This window comes from Marmota flaviventris, chromosome 2 (assembly GCF_047511675.1).
Source record: "Marmota flaviventris isolate mMarFla1 chromosome 2, mMarFla1.hap1, whole genome shotgun sequence".
In the NCBI taxonomy this organism is placed as follows: Eukaryota; Metazoa; Chordata; class Mammalia; order Rodentia; family Sciuridae; genus Marmota; species Marmota flaviventris.
Window position 1 is genome coordinate 44641438 of NC_092499.1, and position 22845 is coordinate 44664282.

The 22845-nt window shown below is 36.0% G+C and overlaps 1 protein-coding gene across 3 annotated transcripts in view; it reads left to right on the plus strand.

Moving 5' to 3' along the window:
• Positions 1 to 2161: 2161 nt before the first annotated feature.
• Arhgap5 (Rho GTPase activating protein 5) overlaps positions 2162 to 22845 on the plus strand; it is a 74768-nt gene continuing 54084 nt past the window's right edge. For 2 of the 3 annotated variants that reach the window (XM_071607826.1, XM_071607827.1), the window contains exons 1-2: positions 2416 to 2578; positions 15540 to 19422. In XM_071607826.1, coding sequence (XP_071463927.1) covers positions 15703 to 19422 — 3720 coding nt within the window. In that variant the 5' untranslated portion in view covers positions 2416 to 2578; positions 15540 to 15702. Of the gene's footprint in view, positions 2201 to 2415; positions 2579 to 15539; positions 19423 to 22845 lie in introns of those variants that run through there. The other variant, XM_027929611.2, reaches the window with a different exon arrangement.

Here is a 22845-nt window from a genome sequence, read left to right on the forward strand (position 1 = left end):
AAATCCTAAATTTCTAAAATCCTATAATTGAAAACTACATCTTTTTTATCTCAGTGTTCCTTTTAAACACCCTGACTTATTTAGCTCCAGTTTATAATAATATACATTCATGGTTAAAAATTTTCTAATTATTTAGGAAATAATTTAAAAATTGTCTCTAGGGTGGCCACTTATATAGTACTTAACATTAAATAAGGTTATGACTTTGAATTGGCTTATATATTTTATGGACTTTCAATACAAAAAAAAATGCATTTTAATACATTAACTTTCCTATATAAGTGGTTGAATACCAATGGGATTAGTAGCACATTTTGGTGGTTTGACCTCCCTCTCCCCAATTTTCTTCTCTTTTTTTTCCCCTTTCTCCCTGTGTTTATTTTCATTGAAAGTTTTTTCCAGTGTATTTTTCCTTGTTTATCATTTGTACCTGAAAGAAAGAAGTACCTACAGACCTTAACCAGTCTTAAATCTGCTTGGTAACATTCAGATGCAAGGGAGTGGCTGGAATAAGGAATTATAGGGAGTAAGAGGCACATAGAGAAATTAGAAATGCCTTTTCTGCTAATAAGTTTACCTTTGAGAAATATGGAGAGTAGTGGGGCAGGGGGAAGGAACAAACGAACAGAACTTCTGCTGGAATATTGTGACAGATTTACTGACAAATATTTTCTAACAGATTTTTACCAACAGGCAGTTTTTGTTTTCTTTACTGACAGACCATAAATGTACTCTGGTTGGCAGCAGCTGCACCATTATAACACTAAAAAGCAACCTTGGCTAACTTCAGTATCTTATGTAACACAAGAAATAAAGAATAACTTGAATTTCAGAGACTTTTTTTTATCTTAACTTTACTGATGATAAACAATTTTCAATGCAGGATATAAATCTTTCTCCAAAGAGAAATTCTCTCCAAATGACTTTTTTCTTTTAAACTTTACAACGAATTGGGGCAGATTAGTGTTTGTGCTCATTATTTTATCTACTGACAACTATTTCAAGACCTCTGTGTAAGACAGAGTCTGATGACCTTGGGAAAGTCACAGGACCTCAGTTTCTTTATTGGTAAGAGGAAAGCATTAATTTTTACCATTCTTTCTCCCTCTACTATTCAATGTCAATGCACAGATGAAAACTACATGGAAAATCCAGTGTACCCCCAAACCAGTATTCAAAAAATAATGAATATATTTAAAGCAGTATAATAAAAGCCAAAAGCCAAAAGTTCTTAAAGTTGGGCTGCTGGTGGTGTGAGCTGGGGTCTTTTGCATCCTAAATTAACCCACTCTTCCTCAACTTCCACAAGAACGGACTGGTTCAAGGGCCTGCGCCCCGTGCCGTGTAGGAGAAATGGTCTCTTCTAGCCCTTGAGGAGTTCTGGTTTCTGGGGTGAGTGTGGCACCAGGTCCTAGGAGGGTGATGTCTATAAGTTGGCGAGCAATTCTCCAGGCTGAAAACTGGCAGCACACCCAGAAGCACACACGCGAACATGCTCCGGCGAACGAGCTTGGACACATATTTTCCTCCTTTGCATTCTTTAATGCTCAGAGACCATAGAGGGATTTATCGAGAAGCATTCAGTGCCCATGCCATGTTTTACAACGGCTAACACAACATCAGGCTCCTTTTCAGTATTGCGGTTTGTTCTGAGTTATGGCCAGAAACAGAAACGAAGGAAAGGGAGAAAGCAGGGGAGGTTCGAAGACTACAGCGCACGGCATGCAGCTTCTAAAGCGTGGAGGATGGGACCGAGGAGGAGCAGAACACGGAGAAAGAGGAAAGCTAAGGGAAAATACTCACGCCAATGGGTAGAAGGGAAAAGGTGAGAAGGAATGGAGTAGGAGAGGGAACCAATGGATGGGAGAGGCGGAGGAAGAAGGGGGAGGGGCAGAAGCCAATGGGGGAGCGGGGGAGCGAGGACGCTCCCCGCGCGCTCGCTCCCCTCCCTCTGGCTCCAACGCTCGCGCCTTCCCAGGCTCCCGGGAGACGAGGGCAGGGGCGGGGCCGAGCCGGGCGCGCGGCGCGGGAGGCGCCGCGAGGTGAGGGGCGGCGGGGGCGGGGGATTGTGGGGCTGGGAGCGCGCGCGCGCGCGCCCGCGTCTCCCGTCCCGGCTGCGCCGCCGCTCCGCCCCCGGCCGGGTGTGTGGCTGTGCACGCGCGCGTGCGTTCTGGCGGTGCGCGCCGGGAGAGATGCTGAGGTAAAGTTCGGGAGAGAGGGAGAGAGATCCGTCAGCGCGAGGGAGCCCGAGTGGCCGCCATTACTGAGCCCGGCGCGGCGGCGGGCGCTGGGGAAGGGGGGAGGGAACGGGGCCGCCGCTGGTGGCTGGGAGGGAGGGCGGGTGGGTTACCAGGCTGCGGGAGCCGTAGGGCTCTGGGTTTCGGGGCGTGTGTATTGGGGAGGGCGGGAGGAGGTGGCTGAAGGGACGCGGCGCTCGGTGAGCGCGCCGGGGGCGAGAGGCGAGCTGAGTGAAGGAGGAGGCGGCGGCGGCAGGAGCGCTCCCCAGGAATGTCGCTGCCGCCGCCACCGCCGGGGCCGCTGCCGTTGAGGAGGAGCCGGAGGAGACCGACGTTATTAGGTAGGACCTTGCAACCCCCAGCTCCTCGGGCCTGCCCGTCCCCTCCCCTCCCCTCCCCGACAGGGACCCTCCCGCCGCCTGCTGCCCCGCTCGGTCGCAGCCGCCGGTTGTAACCAGTTCGGGGGGCTGGGGCCCCGCAACCGCGGAGGGGAGCCCGGCGCCGCGTTCGGTTCTCGCAGGCCGGACGGGGGTCGGCTGCTGCGGCGGGCATACGGTCGGCTTGAAGGGCAGAGAGGCCGGGGAGGGGGCGCTTTCTCCACAGGTGACGGGGCTGGGGTCGGCGGAGGCCTGGTGGTGGCCCGGGATCGTGGCGGCCCCGCCAGGCGTCCGCTCTCGCTCGCCGCCGTGACTTGCCCTGGTCTGGGAGGGTGCGTGGGGAAGGAAGGTGGCGGTGTCTGTTGGCTGGGTTGCTGCTCTTAACGAGTTCCACCTGGAAGAGGGAGCGGGGTGGGCGCAGATTCGCGGAAACAAGATCTCGGTTGCAAACTTAAACGCCTTTCAGAGGGATCGGCCCTTTCACTTTTTCGTTATCTCCCCGACTCCTCCCTGGGTTCTCTTCAGATTCCCTTCTGCTGCTTCAGCTTGGGGTAGGGTGTGAGAAGTTGCACTGCGCAACGAAAACACGGAGTCCAGTCGGTTGACTTCGTAAGGTTGGGGTTTGCTATTGAGTTTTCGGTAGAATAACCTCTAGATTCTCCCTGTTTCCACTAAAGAAAAGTATCGGGGTGGGGGTGGGGAGCTGCGCGGGAGCGCGCGTGCACTTATCCACACATAAATACACACTCACACCCTCCCTCTACAGTGTTATTAGAAATGCAAGTGAGGTGGAGGCTGTGAGTGTAGCTGAGACCGAAAGGTGTTCGCAAGTAAGGGCAAACTATTCAGACGGTTAGTAAAATTCCAAGAAAGTTGGAGGGAAGACGCTTATACTTTTACCATATGATAGAAATGCAGTTTGGACCAATACTTAGAAAATGGGAATTTAAATCTACACCAGAATAGCCATACACCTGGGTTTGTGCTCGCATTTTAAAATTCATATTAACATCCATAATTTACTTTTTCCTTTTAGATAGGAAGCAGTGACAACATTTTTTAAATGTTCGGATGTAAAACAGTAGAATACCTCTGTATTAACGAGCCTTTGCATGTGCTGCCTTCTACAGGTGTTGGGGAAGGGAGGAGGTTTGCCGGTTCCACTTAAATCTCAAACCAGTGTTCTGTTCGAACAGAATTTTAGGGAATGTTTATTTGTATTGAGGATCTCATTCACTTTTTGGAAGATTTCTCTAAATCTACATTTTAAATTACTTCTAGCAAAAATTTCATCTAGATGGCAGCTATTAGGAAAGATATTTTGGTTTAAAGCAGATTAGTAAAATGTGTTTGGAAATGTTTTACTGCAGATTCCAGTTATTTGTACTTTAATATGATAAAATGATATTCTTATTCACTATTTTTAAATATACATACTAATGGTGTAGGTAACCTACTACATTTTTTTTTCCAGAGCAAATTTTGTCCATTTTAAATTACTTTCTCTCTCTTTTTTTTGCTCTTTCATCTATTTTTTGTAATTGACCCACATTTCTAGAATCTGGTAAACAGAACAGAGGAAGAGAGTGTTTGGGTCACCAAAGACTTGCAAAGGCATTGGAACACTTTATGACTAAAAATATTGAAAGGTTGGAATGCATAATATTTTGCCTTTCAAGAAATAGCGTAATAGATCTGATTGACTCAAAACAGAATCAGAGTACAGATTACAGGTAATTGTTGATTTGATAATTTTGCATAGGCTACATTTTTTAACCCAGATCAGCATCTTACTTTACAAATCTCTGTATATGAATTATTAAGAGATATTGGTAGTGGGATTGATTACACTTTGATACTAAGAATAGTTACAGAATTGTTATCTTTATCAATTTTTTTTTTAGTATCCCTCCATTTAAACTACATTAGCAACTCAAAAAATGTGTTACTAATTTAATATCTTAATTCTGTCATAAGGTATTTACCCTAAATGTTTTGAAAACCATCTCTCCTCCTCTCCCCCTTTTTGTTTGAAAGGTAGATTTAGTAAACACACACTCTTGGAGAAAATGAATTGTTTTGACCTTGAAAGTTCAGATTTTCTAGTGAATAAAATATTTGCTTTCCTTTTTTGGATTTGAAGTTATGGTGCAGCTTTAGAGTAATAGTTTTTTAATTGAAGAAAAAGTATTTTTCATTAAGACTGTACTTTCAGCATTAGGATGTAAGGTAAGTGTTGCCTTGGTTTTCACAGCTTAAATATGAAATAGCATAATAGGGATTTTCTTAGTAGTTACTGAATAAGTTTTATCACAGCTTAAGTTCCACAGGTACTATTTGGGCTTTAAGATTCCATTGTTTTTTCTTTATACATCAAGAAGGGATGCAGATAATTGACTCCAGAAGCATTGTTCTGTTTTAGTAATACTAGGTTCCTGAAAGATGTCTGTAATATACATTTAAAGTTTACCAGCAGAATTTGATTTCTAAAAGAACTGTGAGAAAATTTGATAAAGGATCCATCATTTGGTAATTTGAGTAATGAAGCTCTTATCTGTTTATGTGTAGACTTTTGTGGATTATTTTAATCCAACTAGGAAAAACAGTATTAGAAATTAAGAAAAATGGTTATATGTTCACACTTAAAATATGCTAAGAATTTTAAATGTGAACTTTAAATGATTTTCAAATTCTGTTTCTTGGTTCCCTTTGGTGTTTTTCCTAAATGCCTGGAGACTTCCTCTTAGGAACAACCTTTCCAAACCAAGGCAGCTTCTATTTTTATCTATTACTTAAATACAAGAATTACTTTTTAAAAAGTTTATTTACATTAAAAAATATTAAAACCAGATTTGTTATCATTAATTCAGATTAATTTTCTTTAGCACTAACTATGTGCCTCACCCTAGGAAATTAAGATAAATTAAGGTGTAGCTCAAGCTTGAGCCTTAATTGGAGAGGTAGTAACTATCAAGGAGTAAATAATACTAAAAGATGCAAAAAAGAGAACAGCTATTTGTATCAGGGCCTGTTTTGTTTAATGAAATTAAACACCAATTTCACTGCTTTAACTACAAGAGGGAATTTGAATGTGTGACAAGCAAGGAGTCTTTTTTAAAATTTTCCCACTGTTTTTAGATGGCTCACTGTGGATTATAATGCCTGAGAATATGCAATGAAGTGGAACAGATTGTCAATTTTTGACGCCACCTGTAGGATTCATTCCTTATATTAAAGCTAATTAATTGGGAAAAAGTTACATATAACTGTAATTTCATAGTTAAAATATGAATAATATGTGTCAATTGGTTAGATTCCTGTTTTTTCTTATGAAGAGTTAATGGTAAGTATCAGATTAGATTTAGCCTATTTTTATAATCCCAGACCATTATTTATTGAGCAGCTAGGCACTGTTGAGTGATACAACAAAAGAATAACATTACTTCATTAAAAGCTCCCGTTAGAGCTTACAGTTTTGATGGTGAGATCAAGAGACCACGTGTTAAATGCCAGTTTGGTACAGAATAGAAGCTCTCTATATAGGGAAGTATATTACTGATTTAAAATTTAGTTTATAAAGGGAGATAGGTAAAAGAGACAGTATTTAAAAGTAGGTAAAGATTTGGGGTAGTGGTGGGGGGGCACATTTAGGTACATTAATGACAGTTGGGACCAGAAGTGCTAGGAAGTAAGGACAAATTGGCAAGTGAGATGAAAATATAAGGTAAAGATGTAAGAGCATTAGTTTGTACCTAATAAGCCAAATTGAAAGGTTTAGGGAAGTATTAATGCAAGGATAATAGATGGGGTGGTGAAGAAAAAATACATGTAACTGCTTTTCTAGTTGCTGTTTTAGACATTGTCAGATAGAAAATTGTCCATTTTTCTCTACATCTCTTTCCAGTGCTATGATAATTCCTCTTGATGTCTTTATTGTTGACTTTAGATAACAAATAGAAAATTAATATTGCTATTAATCTGGGGAATTGAAAGATGCAGATTTCTGCTCTTCTCTGCTATGTTCCATTCTTCCCTATTATTTGACTGTATAACTTTTCAGATGCTTTAAAGAATATTAAATGGTCTCTTGGATAATTTTCTTTGTTTTACAGTCTTGAAGTTTACGTTCTACATCTTTGTATGTGTGTGTGTGTGTGTACATGTGTACGTACGTACTAAGGATTGCACCCAGGGATGCTTTAACATTGAGTCACATCCACAGCCCATTTTTTCTTTATTTTTTTATTTTGAGACAGGGTCTTACTCAGTTGCTTAGGTCTTCACTAAGTTGGTGAGGCTGATTTTAAACTCATGATCCTCCTGTCTCAGCCTCCCAAGGCTGGGATTACAGTTACAGACATGCATCACCATACCGGGTTTATGTTAGTCATCTTGACCTTGCCTCATTTCACTGCTAAAATTTAATTAGTCTTTGGAAATAATGCCTGAAACTTGGGTGATATCACCATTTGTTGCTAAAACTGAATAGTTATTAGGAAACACTGATTCATTTGTCTTTTATTTCTTATATTTAGTAGCCAGGCACTAAGTTCTGTGTCTTACATTACTCTTTTCAGTTCTATTATGATAGTTCAGGTACTTCAAGCCAGCAGTAGTCTTGGGCTTTGTGCCCCACCAAATCCAGTATTTTACTTCTTGACTATGCTTATTACAAGGTCCTATTTACCCTTGAAGATGATAGTCATATTTTATCTTCAACCTAATTACTTTCCAGTATGGCTCAGTCACTCCATCCTAATCACACACCTGGAATGACTTTAATTTTTAAACTAAATCCAGCCTATTTTCTAAGATTCACTCAAATCCTTTCTATTCACTGAAACTTTTTTTTTTTTTTTTTTTGATACCAGGGATTAAACCCAGGGAGTCTGAACCACTGAGCCACATCCCCAGTCCCTTTTTATATTTTATTAGAGACAGGGTCTCACTGAGTTGCTTAGGGTCTCACTAAATTGCTGAGTCTGGCTTTGAACTCTGAATCCTCCTGCTTCAGCCTACTGAGACACTGGGATTACAGATATACACCACCATGTCTGGCTATGCACTGAAACTTTTTAAAAAATATTTTTAGTAGTAGATGGGCACATACCTTTTTAATTAATTAATTTATTTATTTTTATGTGGTGCTGGTGCTGAGGATCGAAGCCAGTCCCTCCCCTGTGCAAGGCGGGTACTCCACCACTAAGCTACAACCCCAGTCCCATCACTGAAACTTTTTAATCTGTTTCAGGGTTTGTAAACTGCAGTGTTTTAACCAAATCTGCCCTGCTACTTGTTTTTGCATAATGACTTTTTACATTTTAAAATGGTTGTGGAAAAAACTATTTTGTTATGTGAACATTATATAAAATTAAAATTTCTGTGTACCTGAATAAAGGTTTATTGTAATGTGACAATAGTCATTCATTTTAGTAGTGACTACTTTTACACTATGACTGCATAGTCAAGTAGTGTAACACTGTGTAGTATGCAGACCTTAAGTGTTTGCTGCTTGGCTGGCTCTTCACAGAAAAAAAGGAAAAAATCCAAATCCTGATCAATTCCAGTTTGTACTTACCTTTCAGTTCTTTAAATTCCTATTGTATTTATCAACTCCAAGGTGTAGCACATTGCCTTTATCTCCTCAGTTATGATACTCTAAATATTCTTAAAAATATGTAGTAGGGAAAGTACTTTTCAACCCTCAACCCCGCATTCTTTTTAAATCCCATGTTTTTAATTCTGTACCCCTCTTCCTGTGATTATTTGACTTCTCAGTGTTCCCATCAGCATATATTTCTCATCTTTTTTAAAGTGGCTAAAACTTACTCAGTGTTATTTACATTATGAATGATGAGTCCTCTGTGTATAGCATTACAATATCAAAGGTTGGATTTTGTCCCCATTGCTTTGTTCTGAGTGGGAAGTTTAAAAGGACTCAGACCTATATTGGCTTAGTGTATACTTCCCTGTACATGCCTTTGAACCTTTAAAACCTTTGACATAAGGTTAAACAGATAGTAGCTAAGCACAGTAAATACTTATAGATTGTTTTTCTAGGTTGATGTAAATGAAATGACCTTTGGTTCTTCTATTTTCACCACAGAATAAGGAAGTAGACTGGGACGAATTAGGAATAACTTATACCAAGACCTTAGGAACAACACATTAGAGGAGGATGTAGATTAAATAATAGGGTACATGGTTAACCTGTTTGGGAATCGTTTGATTGTTAGTTTTCATGGTTAACCTGTTTGGGAATCATTTGATTGTTAGTTTTCAGATATTTTCAGCATTGAAACTTTTTCCAAACAATAACTTGAAACGTCAAAAGGTAAAACAACAATTACATTTGCTGAGTAGGGTGTAGGAAGCTCTTGGAGTCCTATCTGCTTGGATCCTCCTTAGAAGAACTATGTGGAATCTTGAGACTCACTGTTTAATGTGTGTTAATAATCAAACTATAGGTTTTTTTTTTTAAAGACTGGACTTTATATAACACACACCCCTATATATATATATATATATATTTAGTGGTAGATGGGCACAATACCTTTATTTTATTTATTTATTTTTATGTGATGTTGAGGATTGAAACCAGTGCTTCACACATGCTAGACAAATGCTCTGCCACTGAGCTACAACTCCAGCCTCCTGGACTTTTTAATATTAGAATATTCTGCCATGTGTGATATTTGTTAATTGTGCCTTCACGTGGGTCATCAGGATTGTCTAGTGTTTTTAGAGTTGAGTGTTCCAAACCTGGATATATATTCATTTATTATTAATCAAATATTTATTGAGCTTTCACTGTATGCCAGGCACCGTTCTGGGTGCTGGAGATAAGGTAAAAGAAAAAAATTTCTAATATTTCCAGGTTATTTAGTCACTACATAAATTGTTGAAATTTTTTATTGGCTTTCTTTGTGAACCTGATTATTGTTTTGTCTAAAGACTAATTGATAGAAATGGTGACTTTAAGTTTCCTTTAAACTTACAGGTTGTGTGTTTATATAACAGAACCTTGATTCAGTGGTAAACTAAATTATGGAATATGATTGACTCTCCTACAAATATTGTTAGATTACTTAATTACCTTACACATGCTAAAATGTCATTTCTTTTTGCTCATCCTAACATTGGCAAATTTGTTACTGAAATTTTAACAACAATGAAAAAAGTAATACATTAGTATTACATTACTCCTTGCTTAGTATGTAGTTCTCTTTTTTTCTTATTTTTAATTCTTAAGCTGTTTTGGACAACTTTGTCTAAGACTATGAAGTATTTACTATATATATTTGACTTAAGATAAAGCAGGTAATTATAAAACTTATTTCATGTAATTAGATCTTGAACATGTAATTTACTATAATATCTATGATTTTAAAAACTTTTTAGCCAATATTTTGAATTAACTATGTTTGGGATATATATATATATATATTTACCTTCATCTTATAAAATTTGTTTTATTTTTATAAGTATTGCATATAAAAATTAGGTGATTATTCTGGCTTAATGCATAACTCTAGATTTAGTTTGCCTTTATTTTGATGCTTTCAATTTTAGTATTTTCAATTTTAGTATTTGTTAAGACTCGTGTGACAAGTAACCATTGTATGGGAAGCACTCTTCTAGTCTTCGGATATATTAGTGGAATGAACAAAGATTTGTGCCTTTCTAGCCCTTTCATTAAATCTGGAGTTGAATGGGAAAAGTGATAGAATATAACTCTATCTTTGGAGGTATTGGGAAAAGTAAGTGCAAAAGTAGGAACATCCTTAGCATTTTATGGTCCTCAATGTGACTGGAGCAGAATGAGAATGGGGAATATAATAAGAGAGCACCAGAGAGGTAGGAGAAGAGTTGGAGAAGATGGATCTTGTAGCAAGTCATTGAAAAGATACGGCTTTTACTTTTACTTTTTTTTTGGTAATAAAAAGCACCGGAAAGTTTTGGACAGAATAATGGCAAACTCTGACTTAGGTTTTAAAAGGAATATTCCAACTGCATGGATATAAATAGATTGTAGGGGGAGGGGGAGATAGGAGTGAATAAGGGAAATTAGTAAAGACTTTTAAGTAAGCTTGGGCCAGAGATGAGGAAGGTAGGATGAGGTTATAATAATAAAGTTAGCAGAAATAGGTAAGTTATGAATGTATTTTGAAGATAGGGCCAATAGGAATTTCCTGACATAGCATAGCAATTTAAAAGCATACTTTTTAAAAATTGCACCTTTTTTATTAGAGACAGGTCTCACTTGAGTTGCTAAGTTTCTTACTAAGTTGCTAAGACTGACTTTGAACTCTTGATCCACCTGCCTCAGCCTTCCGAGCCTGTGGGATTATAGGTGTGCACCACTGCGCCCAGCTAAATTGCACCTTTTATTAATGAATGTGACAGTTTTGTAAAAAGATATAGAACAGTTTTATTTTTTTAAACTAATTCTTTGACATTTAATTTTATATTTTAACTGACACATGGTGATCGTATCTATGGGGTATAGCATAGCGTTTCAATACATGTATGCAGTGTGTAATGAATGATCAAATCAGGATGATTGACATCTCTTTTTGCAGCCATGTATCATTTTTTTGTGTCAGGAATTTTTAAAATCATCTCTGCTAGCTATTTTGAAATCACTACTGTCAACCATAATCCTATGGTTGTATGTTCTATGTATGCCATAGAACATTAGACATTATTCCTCCTATCTATACCCCTATACCCATAAACCATCCTTTTCATCCCTCTTCCCATACCCTTCTAAAACTCTGGTAACTACTATTCTGTTTTCTAAAAATGTTTTGGTTTAAGTCCTGAATTATTAAAAAAATATTTTTTCCACTTTGAGAGTTCTTGTGTAACTTTTTTTCTCTTAATTTGCAGAAAGCCACTACATGTCAGTAAAATTGCATTAAAAGGGGCATGTAATGTTTGAATGGCCTATTGTAGAAATGGCTTCATTTTGATAGATAATTATAAGAGTTTCATGTATATAATGCATTGTCATTAATTTCTGTTAAGATAATTATTGAAATATTTCCTTGAAATAAAACAAGTTTCTAAGGTCATCTTAAAGGCAAAATGAAAGACTGTATAGTATTAAAAGCAGTACTAAGATTGGGCATGAAGAGGCTTTGATCCTACCAAATATTATAGTATCGCGTAGGTCATTGCTACTTTTGTCTTGGTTTTTTTCTTCAGTAAAAGTAAACATGCTGTTAGAAGTTATGAAACCAAGGTACTGTATACAAAAGCAAAATTACATCAAAAAAAGAAGATATGCATAGTTGACACAGTTGGATACTATACTAAGTGATCATATTTGAAAGATACTTTTTTATCTTAACCTATATATAGTTGAAGATAGTAGTCATTGGTTTATTAATGGGAACATAAAAGACAGAAGGGAATTTTTTTATTCTTAGCACTGAAATTAAAAATAAAACTACTTTGGTTAGTTAATGGAGTACAGTTTTGATGTTAGAAGCCAGTGGATAATTAATAATATAACTATCCCAGTGTCTGAAATGAAATTCTCTTATAAACCTTTTAGGGCCAACTTCATGAGATCTAACTTTACCCTTTAAAGTTTATTATATCACTTAACCATAGTAAAAACCTAGCAAAATCCTTTTGAGGTCAGTGTAGCAACAATTTTTTCTAGTCTAGGGTTTCTCAAACTTTTGTTTTTTAATTTTGAAACATTTCAAACTAAATCTTCTGAGTCAAACCTGTAAATTAAGCAAAGATGACACTAGTCATAGTTGAAAAGGCAACTATTTGCCCAACATTCATCTTTCCTACCTCTAGGTGAAAGGATTTTTTCTACCATAATTTTTATAAAAATCACCGTGTGGTAATTCATGTCATAAGCTCTGGGACTGACTTCAGAATACCAGCAAGCAGCTTGTCTGGCAGTGGTTTTTTTTTTTTTTTTTAAAGGACTTTGGTGTTCACTGTGTCTAATTGACAGATTGTTGTGAATTGGTGTGAAAACCGTAAAACTCACAGAAAACTAATTTATTTTTTATTTGAACTTTAATATTCATGTTTGGTGGATTGCTACTGTCGTGTTAATTAGGATGAGTTGAAGCCTTAGTATTAAAATTTAACTTCAATATAATAGGAGTTTGTCTCTTAGATAAAAAGACTTCCAGTTTTCAGTGACCAATGACAAGGTGAAGAGTTCATGTCTCGGGCTGGGGTTGTAGCTCAGTGGTAGAGCACTTTCCTAGCAGGTGTGAGGCACTGAGTTTAATTCTCAGCACCACAAATCAATCAATAAATAAATGATGTTTGTCCATCAACAACAAAAAAAGATTTCCATGTCTCCACTTGATCTTCATTTTTATAATTTTAAAACCCTTTTTGAAACTCAGAAACTTTAATAATACATTTTATGGTAGAGTGTTTTCATTTCTACTCTTAGCTTTCTAAAGCAATAAAGTATATTTCAGTATTTTGGGATTTATTCTATAAAAGACCAGAGGTGAGTCTTATTTTTGGTGGTGCTGGGTATTGAACCCAGGGCTTTGCACAGGTTAGGCAAGCAGCTGACTCTGCAGCTGAACTACATCCTCAGCCCCAAGTCTTAACTTTTAATGAGTAAAAGTATCCAGAATTATATTGTGTTCAGGTAAGAATATATAAGAAGTATTAATAAAGATGTTACTGTTTTGATAAGGATTAGATTTTAGTTGAAAATTTTCTTTAATATTTCAAGTCTTTATCACATAGTGGTGTTATTTTTCTGTTAACCTGTCTGTCTTGTAAACTGGAAGGCAAGAGACAGTCTTAAACATCTTTGAGTTCTTTTTAGATATAGTCTCTGAATTATATCTTAGATGTTTCTTTCATAAAAAGTTGTATTTCATTATATAATTCAAGTGTTGCTGCCATATGGTAATATTTATTCAGAAGTGAACCTAATACACATTTTGTTTTACTATCAGATGGCTGATTGTTAGAATTTAATTGCGGCTGATAGAATTAACTTATAAAATGTAATAATCTTCAGTTTTATTTTTAAAATTATTACAGTTTTGCCAGAAATATTAGTCAAGCCTTTAAATTATAAGGAGAGTTTCACCATTAGTATAGCAAATGTGCACTATAATAAAAATAAATGTTACCTTGCAATTGAGATCAGGGAAGAAGCCAGCAATTTGGAAGGGGAGAGCTAATACAGTCTTTCCTTAAAATATTTTGTGTTCTTTTTATATTTGTGGGGGGGGGTCTACATTGTAAATAATTTTCATATATGTTGATGTACATGACTGAATATATTTTTTCCTATCTAGTGAAAGTTTAGGTGGTAGAAATGACATTGCTTTTAATTCAGCCTCAAAAGTATATGAAGACTCTCCAAATAAAACTTATTTTTTAAAAGTGATTCATTGCTTACTTGTAAATATATAACCAAAATTAAATTTCATAATTCTTGGAAGGATATTTAATGTGTCTGATAATGTTAAAAATTCTAAAAGATTGTCTCAAATATATAATCTTAAAATTATTTAGCTCGGTACTACTCAGAATATGGTCTTAAAGCTATTGATTACTCTGAAAGAAAATACAGAAATCAAGAACATTTAGAAACAGTTTGACAATAATTTTATATATCTTGAATCTAATTAAAATGCTTGGTTTTTAAAAAAAATTTATTTTACAATTGGACTTATCCATATGAAAATAAAGATCTCTTCCATCTTAGAGTTTGAAAAGCACCAATCTACTTAACTGCTGTCGTTATGTGTATTACCCACCGACCTCTTTTTTTAAAAAAAATATTTATTTATTTATGTATTTTTTTAGTTTTAGGTGAACGCACTATTTTGTTTTTATGTGGTGCTGAGGATCGAACCCAGCGCCTCATGTATGTTAGGCAAGCACTCTACCACTGAGCCACAACCCCTGCTCCCTCCTCCCTTTCTTTGTTTTTCCATTTCTCCCTTCTTCCCTCTTTTTTCTTTCTTGCTGGGGGTGAAATTCATACTACTGAGCTATACTCTCACCTCTCCATTTATTTCAATTCCCTTCTTTCAGTATTTTATATATTTGTTTGTTTGTTTATTTGTTGGTACCAGGGATTGAACCCAGGGGCACTTAACCACTGAGCCACATCCCCAGCCAATTTTATTTAGAGACATGATCTCTCTGAGTTGCTTAGGATCTCACTAAGTTGCCAAGGCTAGCTTTGAACTTGAGATCCTCCTGTCTCAGCCTCCTGAGCCTCTGGGATTACAGGTGTGTGCCATTGTGCCCCACTAAATATTTGAATATTCTTAATTTGGGGCATAAAATTTGATAGATTCCATAGAAGTTGAAACTTCCTGAAAAATTTAGATTCTGAAATCTTGTTAAATTCATATGAACTTTTATTCATTTTTATATAGTGCTGAGGATTGAACCCAGTGCCTTGCATGCTAGGCAAGCACTCTATCACTGAGCTACAACCCCAGCCTGGGAATAAATTTTGAGGAAATCTGTAATAGAAAGATTGTTGGTATTTTTTAAAAGTCACAAAGGAGTTGCCAAAATAACCAATGCATTTTAGTTATTACCAACATAGTCTTGCAGAAGGCAGGAAAATTAAGGGAGTGGAAAGGACTAGTTTTTTTCAGATTCACAAAGAGTAATTAGAGGCAAAGCGCACATTTGGTTAGTAGGCATTTTAGAGTGAAATACTATGTTAGGTTTTTGTATTTAATTATTGTCAGGTTTGTCTTAAAATTTGAGAGCATTTTGCATTTTTAATAGTGAGTCAACTGTTTATGTTGTGGTTTCTTAAAATACATGTAACCTTATAACTAGGATTATTATTAACTTGCATAGTGCTTTTATGAACATCTTTAATATGGTAATTCAGTCTGAATAATTCATGATTAAGATTTGTCCTTTTCCCCCCTCTTTCTAGGAAGATGATCCACATGACCTTGAAGACCTTTGCGCAGAAATGAGGGAAATACAAAGAACCAAATACAATTCTGAAATTTGGGACCTGTATTTTGAGGTGATATTTTCAGAATGAGAAGTATACATGGTTACCTTTATGAATGTAGAGACATGAGAAAACGGTTATGATGGCAAAAAACAAAGAGCCTCGTCCCCCATCCTATACTATCAGTGTAGTTGGACTCTCTGGGACTGAAAAAGACAAAGGTAACTGTGGAGTTGGAAAGTCTTGTTTGTGCAATAGATTTGTACGCTCAAAAGCAGATGAATATTATCCAGAGCATACTTCTGTGCTTAGCACCATTGACTTTGGAGGACGAGTAGTAAACAATGATCACTTTTTATACTGGGGTGACATAACACAAAATGGTGAAGATGGAGTAGAATGCAAAATTCATGTCATTGAACAAACAGAGTTCATTGATGACCAGACTTTCTTGCCTCATCGGAGTACGAATTTGCAACCATATATAAAACGTGCAGCTGCCTCTAAATTGCAGTCAGCGGAAAAACTAATGTACATTTGCACTGATCAACTAGGCTTAGAGCAAGACTTTGAGCAGAAGCAGATGCCTGAAGGGAAGCTCAATGTAGATGGATTTTTATTGTGCATTGATGTAAGTCAGGGATGCAATAGGAAATTTGATGATCAACTTAAATTTGTGAACAACCTTTTTATCCAGCTGTCAAAATCAAAAAAACCTGTAATAATAGCAGCAACTAAATGTGATGAATGCGTGGATCATTATCTTAGAGAAGTTCAGGCATTTGCTTCAAACAAAAAGAACCTTCTTGTAGTAGAAACATCAGCACGATTTAATGTCAACATTGAGACATGTTTCACTGCACTAGTACAAATGTTGGATAAAACTCGTGGCAAGCCTAAAATTATTCCCTATCTGGATGCTTATAAAACACAGAGACAACTTGTTGTCACAGCAACAGATAAGTTTGAAAAACTTGTGCAGACTGTGAGAGATTATCATGCAACTTGGAAAACTGTTAGTAACAAATTAAAAAATCATCCTGATTATGAAGAATACATCAACTTAGAGGGAACAAGAAAGGCCAGAAATACATTCTCAAAACACATAGAACAACTTAAACAGGAACATATAAGAAAAAGGAGAGAAGAATATATAAGTACCTTACCAAGAGCTTTTAACACTCTTTTGCCAAATCTAGAAGAGATTGAACATATGAACTGGTCAGAAGCTTTGAAGTTAATGGAGAAGAGAGCAGATTTCCAGTTATGTTTTGTGGTGCTAGAAAAAACACCTTGGGATGAAACTGACCATATAGACAAAATTAATGATAGACGAATCCCATTTGACCTCCTAGGCACTTTAGAAGCTGAAAAAGTCTACCAGAACCATGTACAGCATCTAATATCAGAGAAAAGGAGAGTAGAAATGAAGGAAAAATTCAAAAAGACTTTGGAAAAAATTCATTTCATTTCACCTGGACAGCCATGGGAGGAAGTTATGTGCTTTGTTATGGAGGATGAAGCCTTCAAATATATCACTGAGACTGATAGTAAGGAGGTATATGGTAGGCATCAGCGAGAGATAGTTGAAAAAGCCAAAGAAGAGTTTCAGGAAATGCTTTTTGAGCATTCTGAACTTTTTTATGATTTAGATCTTAACGCAACACCAAGTTCAGATAAAATGAGCGAAATTCATACAGTTCTGAGTGAAGAACCTAGATATAAAGCTTTACAGAAACTTGCACCTGATAGGGAATCTCTTCTACTTAAGCATATCGGATTTGTTTATCATCCCACTAAAGAAACATGCCTTAGTGGCCAAAATTGTACAGACATTAAAGTGGAACAGTTACTTGCTAGTAGTCTTTTGCAGTTGGATCATGGCCGCTCACGGTTATATCATGATAGTACCAATATAGATAAAGTTAACCTTTTCATTTTAGGGAAAGATGGACTTGCCCAAGAACTAGCAAATGAGATAAGGACACAGTCCACTGATGATGAGTATGCCTTAGATGGAAAAATTTATGAACTTGATCTTCGGCCAGTTGATGCCAAATCGCCTTACATTTTGAGTCAATTATGGACTGCTGCCTTTAAACCACATGGGTGCTTCTGTGTATTTAATTCCATTGAGTCACTGAGTTTTATTGGGGAATTTATTGGAAAAATAAGAACTGAAGCTTCCCAGATCAGAAAAGATAAATATATGGCTAATCTTCCATTTACATTAATTCTGGCTAATCAGAGAGATTCCATTAGCAAGAACCTTCCCATTCTCAGGCACCAAGGGCAGCAATTGGCAAACAAGTTACAGTGTCCTTTTGTAGATGTGCCTGCAGGTACATATCCTCGTAAATTTAATGAAACCCAAATAAAGCAAGCTCTAAGAGGAGTACTGGAATCAGTTAAACACAATTTAGATGTGGTGAGCCCAGTTCCCACCAATAAGGATGTATCAGAAGCTGACTTGAGAATTGTCATGTGTGCCATGTGTGGTGATCCATTTAGTGTGGATCTTATTCTTTCACCATTCCTTGATTCTCATTCTTGCAGTGCTGCTCAAGCTGGACAAAATAATTCCTTAATGCTTGATAAAATTATCGGTGAAAAAAGGAGGCGAATACAGATCACAATATTGTCATATCACTCTTCAATTGGAGTAAGGAAGGATGAACTGGTTCATGGGTATATATTAGTTTACTCCGCTAAACGGAAAGCATCAATGGGAATGCTTCGAGCATTTCTATCAGAAGTTCAAGATACCATTCCTGTACAACTGGTGGCAGTTACTGACAGCCAAGCAGATTTTTTTGAAAATGAGGCTATCAAGGAGTTAATGACTGAAGGAGAACACATTGCAACTGAGATCACTGCTAAATTTACAGCATTGTATTCTTTATCTCAGTATCATCGGCAAACTGAGGTCTTTACTCTGTTTTTTAGTGATGTTCTAGAGAAAAAAAATATGATAGAAAATTCTTACTTGTCTGATAATACAAGGGAGTCAACACATCAAAGTGAAGATGTTTTTCTACCATCTCCCAGAGATTGTTTTCCTTATAACAACTACCCTGATTCAGATGATGATACAGAAGCACCACCTCCTTATAGTCCAATTGGGGATGATGTACAGTTGCTTCCAACACCTAGTGACCGTTCCAGATACAGGTTAGATTTGGAAGGAAATGAATACCCTGTTCATAGCACTCCAAACTGTCACGATCATGAACGCAACCATAAAGTGCCTCCACCTATTAAACCTAAACCAGTTGTACCTAAGACAAATGTGAAAAAATTGGATCCAAATCTCTTAAAAACAATTGAAGCTGGTATTGGTAAAAATCCAAGAAAACAGACCTCCCGGGTGCCTTTGGCACATCCTGAAGATATGGATTCTTCAGATAACTACGCAGAACCCATTGACACAATTTTCAAACAGAAGGGCTATTCTGATGAGATTTATGTTGTCCCAGATGATAGTCAGAATCGAATTATTAAAATTCGAAACTCATTTGTAAATAACACACAAGGAGATGAAGAAAATGGATTTTCTGATAGAACCTCAAAAGGTCATGGGGAACGGAGGCCTTCTAAATATAAATATAAATCTAAAACCTTGTTTAGTAAAGCCAAGTCATATTATAGAAGAACACATTCAGATGCAAGTGATGATGAAGCTTTCACTACTTCAAAAACAAAAAGAAAAGGAAGACATCGTGGAAGTGAAGAAGATCCACTTCTTTCTCCTGTTGAAACTTGGAAAGGTGGTATTGATAATCCTGCAATCACTTCTGACCAGGAGGTCGATGAAAAGAAGATGAAGAAGAAAACCCACAAAGTAAAAGAAGATAAAAAGGTAAATGATGTTTATAAAGATGTTTGTTTTAAGATAATAGATTTGATATCAGTATCAATTTAAGATTTATTCATTCAGTAAGTATAATTAATAGCTTATTAGTTTTCTCAGTATTTTGTGGGGGCAAATTTATTCTTTTTTGTGCTTAATTAGTAGAATTTTGACTTCATCTCCTTCAGCATAAAAATTGTAGGTGGCTTTATTCTTTCAACAGAAACCCAGATATGGAGTGATTTTTTTTTTTTTTTTCTATTTGTAATCCTGTTTGTGTTTTTCCTTTCTAACAACCAGTTTTGCGATATTAATTTGATTCATTTATTTTACTCAGGGATATCAATATAGGTTTAAAATGCAACCATTTATAGTCTTGGAAATGTATTAACTTTTCCAGGAAGCTTCTTTGTGTATAGTGCTATACTGCCTGAAAACATGCAGAGGGATTTCTTAAATCTGAATTGTAGAATTTGGACCAAATAGCAAATTTTCATCTTTTACATTTTCAATAGATGGTTAATTGATCTGATGTTATGAAACATGAGAAACCTAAATATACATATATTAAATGTTTCTGTTAAAGTGGTATTTCAATTATTGAAAGTTTCTCCATCAGTTAATTCCATAGTCATAAATTATCAATACATATTTACTACAGGTGATTGTTATTTGGCTCAACTAAAGGTATGAATATTTTTATTAAGTTTACTCTAGATAGTTTTCCTGCATATGGTAATTCCCCATTATAGTTGGATAGACTGCATTTTATTTTCTAAATTTAAGCAACAGTGTTTCTTTTATCATTATTCTTTTCGCTAAGCATGTAAACTTTTTAAATGAGACTCATACTTTTTTTTGTTTAAAGGTGTTTATTCAAACTCCAAATCAAATATTAAAATTTCAGAAAGACTTTAATGTATAAATATTGATACTGCATACTCTCTTTGTGGACATTTAAGTAATCACTCCTCTCTCCAATATCAAAATTTCCTTCAACTATAAACTCATATAGCACATCCTTTTAAAATTTTTTTTTTAATTTTTAGTTATACATGACAGTAGAATATATTTTGACATGTATACATGGAGTACAACTTCCCATTTTTGTGGTTGTATGTGATATGGAATTACACTGGTTATATATTCATATATGAACATAGGAAAGTTTTGTCAGAATCATTCTACTGTCTTTCCCATTCCCCTTCCCCGGACTCTGAAACTTTTTGAGCCCCAATATGATACCACACGTGGAAAATTCCACACCTGACCTCTTATGATGTGTATCAGTTAAAACAAATCTGGGGATAAAGGGTGAAGAGAAGGTATTGGGGAATGAGATTGATCAAATTATGTACATGTACTTCCTACTGTTATGTATAATTATTTATCTACCAATAAAATAAAATTTATTATTATGCAGCCCCCCCAAAAAAATGCAAATGCACTAAAAACGTTGTATAAAATTACCTTAAAACTATATTGTAAGGTGTATATGAAACAAATGAATTTGGTTTTAGACTTGGGTGTCATCCACAAATATTACATGTACATGCAAATATTACAAAATGGGAAAATATTGGAAATCTAAAACATTCCTGGCCCCAAGGAACACAGCCTATATTATGAAAACTACTTGATACTTATTAACAAAAATAAAGCATCCACAGTCTTTTCCATTTTTAAATTGCTTTTTATGTGTGTGTGTTTTCCATTTTTGTTCACAAATCTAAATGTTTTGGTAACTTTTTATTTTGATATAGTTTCCACTAGGGTAGTAGTTGCAGGAATAGTAAAGTTTTTGTACAGCCATTACACATATTTACCAGTTGCTTACGTTTAGTTCCACTTGCTTGAACAGTATATATATTAGTTTTTGTTTGTTCTGAGCCCTTTTAAGATTAAATTGGAGATACTAAACTCTTTGCCATAAAATTCTTCATCATATCCCCCTAAGACAGAACTGTTCTCTTTAATAGCAGTAGTACAATCATACTTTTCCATAGTGCTATGTAGTCTTTCAGATTATACTTGTAGTCATTACATAATTTTCCATTTAGCAAAATTATCAAAACTGGTTGGTTAGATTTCCAAGTCTTACTTTTTTATTTATTTATTTTTGCATTGGCCAGTTTGCATAAATGAGTGTTTTTTTAGAATAAATATACAGTTGAATCAAATTACTACATTCAAAATGCCTGAATATTTCAGATTGAAATTTATTATTACTACAGTTCTTAGGAGTGTTAAATTTCTCAACTCTTGAGCACCTTGAGGAGGAAAATGTGCCAGCTTTATGTTCTAGAATGTTTAGCACAGTCCTTAATTCCCTTTAATTAATGATGTTATTTGAATTGAATGTTAGTATGCCTTGAATTGAATTCGGTCTCCTCATACCTGATTATATTTAAATCACTATTTTAAATAGTGATTTAAACTATATTTCGTTGGTTCTAAAATCCAGGGTTTTTTTTCTCATTTTTGAAATCTGGACGTGTCCAACAGTCGATAGCATATCACAATTTAAATGGTGCAGGTTTTATTTTTATTCTTTTTTAGAGAGAGAGAAAATAATAGTGCTGCTAACAATCACTAGCATCTTACATTCACTGAATCTAGTATTTTGTAATTATTTGCTTAGTACTTCTCCTTAATTGGTGTCTGGCTTTTCCTCATTTGCAGTGAAATAGTAACTGGGTTTTAACTCTAGACTTTTAATCAGTGTTCAGTTGATTATACTTAGTCTTAGCTGTTTTGTAGTTTTGGTTTTTTTTTTCCAGAATTGCCTTACACTTATAACATTGCTTTAAGTAGTAGATTCATGCTTTTTATTCAAGTTTGAACTCTTTTTTAAAAATATTTTTTAGTTGCGGATAGACAATTTTTTTTATTGTATTTATTTATTTTTACGTGGTGCTGAGGATCTAACCCAGTGCCTCACACGTGTCAGGCAAGTGCTCTATTACTGAGCAACAACCCCAACCCCTATGTTTGAACTCTTAACACTAAAATGACAGGCCTCAAAACTTTTAGGTCTTAAAGTAATGTTAAATCTGGTGTCATAAACATTTGGTTTCTGGGGCTGGGGATATGGCTCAAGCGGTAGCGCGCTCACCTGGCATGCGTGCGGCCCAGGTTCGATCCTCAGTACCACATACCAACAAAGATGTTGTGTCCGCCGAGAACTAAAAAATAAATATTAAAAAGAAAATTTCTCTCTCTCTCTAAAAAAAAACACATTTGATTTCTGGACCACAGGTCTCAAGAAGATAAACATAGGTTATAATGCAACATCATAGATAAAGTTTTATGCCAAAATTATACTTTTGTGCTTTTATTTATCCATAGTGAAATGTCTAAGACATTTCTTATAAAGGGCCATTTATATAACTATCCATGGCATTTTTCCATTACATTCAGTCATTACAGAAT